Source organism: Nymphaea colorata, chromosome 12 (genome assembly GCF_008831285.2).
Source record: "Nymphaea colorata isolate Beijing-Zhang1983 chromosome 12, ASM883128v2, whole genome shotgun sequence".
NCBI classification, from domain to species: Eukaryota; Viridiplantae; Streptophyta; class Magnoliopsida; order Nymphaeales; family Nymphaeaceae; genus Nymphaea; species Nymphaea colorata.
Genome location: NC_045149.1, coordinates 377,130 through 382,354, shown reverse-complemented (window position 1 = coordinate 382,354; position 5,225 = coordinate 377,130). Strand labels below are relative to the sequence as shown.

The 5,225-nt window shown below is 36.4% G+C and overlaps 1 protein-coding gene and 1 long non-coding RNA gene across 2 annotated transcripts; both read right to left on the bottom strand.

Moving 5' to 3' along the window:
- LOC126410637 (uncharacterized) lies at window positions 1-1,296 on the bottom strand. Its single transcript, XR_007575054.1, has 3 exons — window positions 618-1,296; window positions 438-533; window positions 1-175 (listed from the first exon to the last, which is right to left on the bottom strand). It is a non-coding gene; the product is annotated as an uncharacterized LOC126410637 (long non-coding RNA).
- Window positions 1,297-1,534: 238 nt separating this feature from the next.
- Window positions 1,535-3,608, bottom strand: LOC126410628 (NADP-dependent malic enzyme-like). The gene is made up of 5 exons (XM_050080983.1): window positions 3,439-3,608; window positions 2,294-2,377; window positions 2,059-2,157; window positions 1,771-1,818; window positions 1,535-1,672 (listed from the first exon to the last, which is right to left on the bottom strand). Exons 1-5 carry the CDS (start codon window positions 3,556-3,558, stop codon window positions 1,604-1,606), a joined length of 420 nt encoding a protein of 139 aa, XP_049936940.1. The 5' UTR covers window positions 3,559-3,608; the 3' UTR covers window positions 1,535-1,603.
- Window positions 3,609-5,225: the final 1,617 nt, after the last annotated feature.

The following is a 5,225-nucleotide window of genomic DNA, read 5'->3' as shown; positions in this document are numbered from 1 at the left end:
CTTCAACTTAAAAAAATAATAATAAGAGGTTCAGATGCCATTCATGAGGATAAACCAACTATATTTAATTCAAATTTGACAACGAGTTCACAGTCCAAGCAGTTCAAACTTTGTTAAAGCCATGGCGAGCCTCAATTACAAAGGTCGAGTACAGTGAGAACGGCAAATCAATGATCTGCAACACAATAATCAGTATTGATTAGAAAATCACTTAGGATCATATAATAATAGACAAATAACAATTAACAACATTTATGCTGACAAAGACTGATATTCAAGAAGTATTTTTTTTCCAATTTAACCTAAGACAGAATGATGAGAGAACTTACCTGAAAGCAATGCAGGTCAACTTAACCATGAGTTAATAAGACCAAAAGTTCAATAGGAAAGAGAAAAAGTCCCAGACAAACTGTAGTAGCTCACATTTCAAAACGTACATGTGACCAAAGCATGACACCTGCCAAGAATGCCAGTGTATGAAGGATCTCATTCTCAGGGTTCCAGCCCATGGATATTAAAAGATCTGCTGATTTCTGCAACCAAAGACCAAAGGTTGCAGAAGCTAACCCAAAGTAAATGAGCAAAGCAACTGCATTTCAATGCACAAAAACATGTACCTTCCAACACCAAGGCAATGCACCAAAGTACAAGATTCACGAAGTCTATCGCAATTGTAAAGGCCTCGTGAACAAAGTGGAAGCGACTGAAACCCAACATACAAGACTAAATGAGCTCACCACATAACATTGCCAATCACCGGAACATGAAAGTAAGGACATACTAGTCATATTTGCAGCAGAATTTCCAAACAAGGAACCCAACCAGATATATTTCAAAGTTTCAGACAAGAAGAACAATGATATCTCTTATCAAGGCTGTAAGCACGTGATTTCTCAAAATTTTCCTGACTGAACACCCCTAGCAATGGTTTAGGAAGGGTGGGGAGCCTCAGAGCAGAATGCTATCTCATGTCCAAATACGTCTCAAAAATGTACATTAAGATCATAAAACCTGCATCAAATGACAAATATTAGCAGCAGAGGACATGGAATTTTGCACCCACATTAACAATGGCATGTAAGATTACTACTTGTTTCCAATAAGAAACTACAGGACCTAATGTTGTCCTAGAAATAACACAAAGTAATATTTTAAGAAGTAGCAAACAGACTGATAATAACACACTTGGAGGATTACCTGCTCATGTTCCCCCCCTTTTTACATAAAATGGCCAGATTACATAAAAATGTAAGATATTGTCACTACCCTGCCTTTAAATCCCCAACCTTAAGTGATGTGAGTTAAACTTGATAAAACTTTTGATGAAGCTCCTACTTAGAGGGATCTATAAATGAGTGCTTTTGTTTCATGAGTTCGTAGGAAGGCCAAGAGGGTCTTCTAAACTTGAAAAAGAAAAAGTGAAAATTTGAAAATGAGAATAATCAAATTTCAAAAGAACATTTTGGTAATATTATGATATTATGATATAAGTCCCTGAAGTATGGAAGGCAAACATTTGAATAGACCGTATCAATCAAAATAACAAATGAAACTGTCAAAATTAGATGGTAGTTCAAACCCAAGGCAGAAGGCGAAGCAAGAGTTAATCCCACGTTATCTTTGAGTCCACAAGCCATATTCTCTTTCTGCATTCTTCCAATGGAGCTTTGGTCTGAAAGAGAATCAGACATGTGATTTTAGACTTCAAATTCAGAACTCGCTAATTATCAGAGGATCAGTTGGGCCGCTAAACATGTGGATAAAGGATACCTGTCTTGACATCTCAAGAGCAATCAGCTCTTCAATGCCAGTCCCAGCCTGCAAGTGATAAAAACAAAGTTGATAAGATAAAATGACACATGTCAGCAAAGTATTTTTCCATTATAGTTCGTGAAGTTACAGATGCAACTATTGATAAAAAAAGACTTAATAGTATCAGGTTCTTGACATGGAAGGCAACAAAGAGCAAAAGAGACATAGATACTTTCTGATCACCATTTGATATGAACTATATATGAATGAAAATAGCATCGGATATAAATTTAATTTCCAACTTACCTCACCAGCACCAAGGAAGAGAAAAGTGTGCTCAGCTAGGGATCCGCCAACTAATTTTAGTGCTGCAATAAGCCCAGCAAGAACAACAGAAGCAGTTCCCTGCAGAAATTACACAACAGATAATCAGAAAAGAAGAAGAAGATGGCAATGAAGTTTAGTAGAACACATATACATTACAAAAAATTGAAAAGAAAAAAGCAGAAGAAATACACATACTACAGTTGTATAACTTTACCTGTATATCATCATTGAAGACGAGATGTGTAGTCCCATACTTTGCAAGCAACTCAAATGCATTGTGATTGGCAAAGTCTTCAAACTGAAAAATGTAAAAGACAGTTCATAAGCCACAAAGTTAACCAGGAATAATCACTTAACGTGGGCAGGGCACTTAAGATCAAGGAGTACACAAGATGCTAACCTGTACGAGCCATCTCTGAATTTCAAAACCTTCACCACTGTTGTTTCTCAAAAATAGCAGCCATCATCTCACTCAAATTGCTTGTTTACTATATAATTATTTGGGGAACTCCAAAATCCAAATCAAGGTAAGAAACCAAATAGTCAATATCAGCCTGTTAATTATTTACTTGAATACAATCCTCATTATTTAGGAATAGAACTTCAAGTTTAGTTCTGTTACTTCTACATCACAGCTTTTTGCTTCATCATGAATAAACATCTTTATGTAAATTTGCATTCATACACACAAAAATGTTTAGAAGCCGATCTGCAGAACAGAACTTTTCCTTTTTGCATCATCACAGCACTGAGAGGTTTCTTCTAGGTGGATACGAACTCTTTAGCTGGCTCAAGTATAAATAAACAAAGCAAGAAGCTTATTTTTGCAACCTCATGCAATATCAAACTACAAAACAATAACATTATCAATATCAATCCAATAGAATAAATGCAGGACTTAGAATATCCAATATACGTAACAGCAAAGTTTGCCATCTAAAGAGAGCAAAACCTGTTAACACCAAGCTGCAAAACATCACTCAAACAGAAGCAACTTCACTAGCAAAGCGACTTTTACTGGCTTAGCATATGCAATCATATTAAATATATCATTTGGAATGCGATCCAACAGACAACAAGCGCTCCAGCAAGAGATGATTCTTGCACGGAAGGTGAATGCAGCAGAAAAAAAAACAAGAGGGCAGGCGAAGTGCTCCTCTTCGGTGCCCTAAAAAACAGAGGGCAACGGAGAGCGATGTGCTCCTCTTTGGTGCCTTCTCTTCGCTGCCCTAAAAAGCAGAGGGCAATAGAACGATGTGTTCCTCTTTGGTGCCCTAAAAAAATAGAGGGCAAAATGCGAGCGGTGTGCCCTGCCATGTTCCATTCTAGCGACAACCGGTAAGAGCAAGACGACAGTACCTTTTGTCGAGTCCCTGGTTGGATGATCGCCGGAAGAAATGAGCGAGGAGCAGAGGATAGCGGTGTGATGCCGACAACAGGGCAAGTGCTTGGCTTGGTGTGGCTGTAACCAGGGCCCATCAAACACAGAGAGCACACACAGGGCGGCAGGAGCGAGCACAGGCGGAGAAGAGAAGGAGAAGTGAGAGGGAGAATGAAAAGAAACCCTAGAAGGAGAAGTCAGAGAGAGGGAGAGTCGGAGTCGAAAAGAGGGACGAAAGGAAACCCTAAAACTTCTTTCCCGCCTTTGAAGTTAGAAGAAATGAGTCCCAACCGGTTTTTTTAAAACCGGTTCATTAACTAATCGAGCTGAGTCGAGCTTTAACGAGTTCACTCAAGTGAACTCGAACTCGGCTCGATTAATTAATTGAGTTGACTCGTCAACTCGAGCTCGACTCATTTAATTAATGAAGCAGCTCGTTTAACTTACGAGTCGAGCTTAAACGAGTCGAGTTAGAGTAACTCGACTCGTTGTGCACCCCTATGGACAAGGATGATTTTAATAATTCTTGTGAAATAAAATTATATGTCGCAAAGGCAATTTAGAAGATTCTTCAAAATCTTCATAATTAAGAAAAATGCCCCAATGTTAGCAATTGCCATGACTAGTGAGAGATAAGATTATTCAAAACAGAATGCACCAATGTACTGGGTAAAAAATAGATGGTTGGTGTCCTTGATTGAGACTTAGGAAAAGAAAATAATAGAAAATGCCTCAACAAAAAGAACGGTGTGAACAAAATTGTATAAAAGAAATTGATATATTTATTGCTAGTAGAAAATTGAGGGTGAAAGATAATATCATGTGCGTGAGCTTAGGTATAAAAAAAATTTCGATTTGATAAGCAATTGAAACAAAGCTTGTAGGAAAAAAACTTATTATAAGAATATGATTAGTAGATAGTGATTTTCACATTGAGATATCAAGTTGATAGCATTATAAAGATAATATAAGAAAATAGAGAAAAGTATAAACAATTTACTAGTGGTGAAGAATCTTGACTTTAGAGGATTAAAGCTCAGGCAAAAATATAAATACATGAGGTTTGATTTAGAAAGATATAGACTCAATAGGGGTGAATGAATAAGTCAATCAAGTATCCAACGATTGAAAATAGAATATACTAGAGTAAAGCAAAGATTAGTAATCAACTTGGAATAAATAATGACCCAATAAAATCATGAAAGTAGTAAAATGAGAAGAAAAACACACTATGGATATTGAAGCTAGGAAATTATTTGGCTAAATATAAAGGAGGATAAAAAGAATGCATGACTAGAGTTAAATAAAGTTGGTAATTGAACAAATAGATTGCTATCATGTTCAAGAATAGGAGGTTGGACAAATGAATAAATAAGGGGTTGACAAGGTATGATAAGAGGTAGATTTTGAAACAATTTTAAAAAAATGGACTTGTCAAATGATAGAACTTGAAAAAACAATGTTAATTAGGTGGTAGGGTTAAAGCATGAGTTTATGATGTGGTCATGTTGAAGATTAGATAGAGATGATAAAAAAAATATTGATTTAAATGAGAAAGATGGAAGACATACATGCATTCATCATACAATGATAAACATCACGTACATATATTTGGAAAAGGAACATAGGACCCAGATTGAGTTTGGTTTGATCAACTATGATCGTTTGATTGTTCCATATAAAATATGTCAATATAACTTACCCAAAAGGCCTAGTACGAGGATCAACTCCTTCATTAGGCAACTAAAAGTTGGGTTTCTCATTT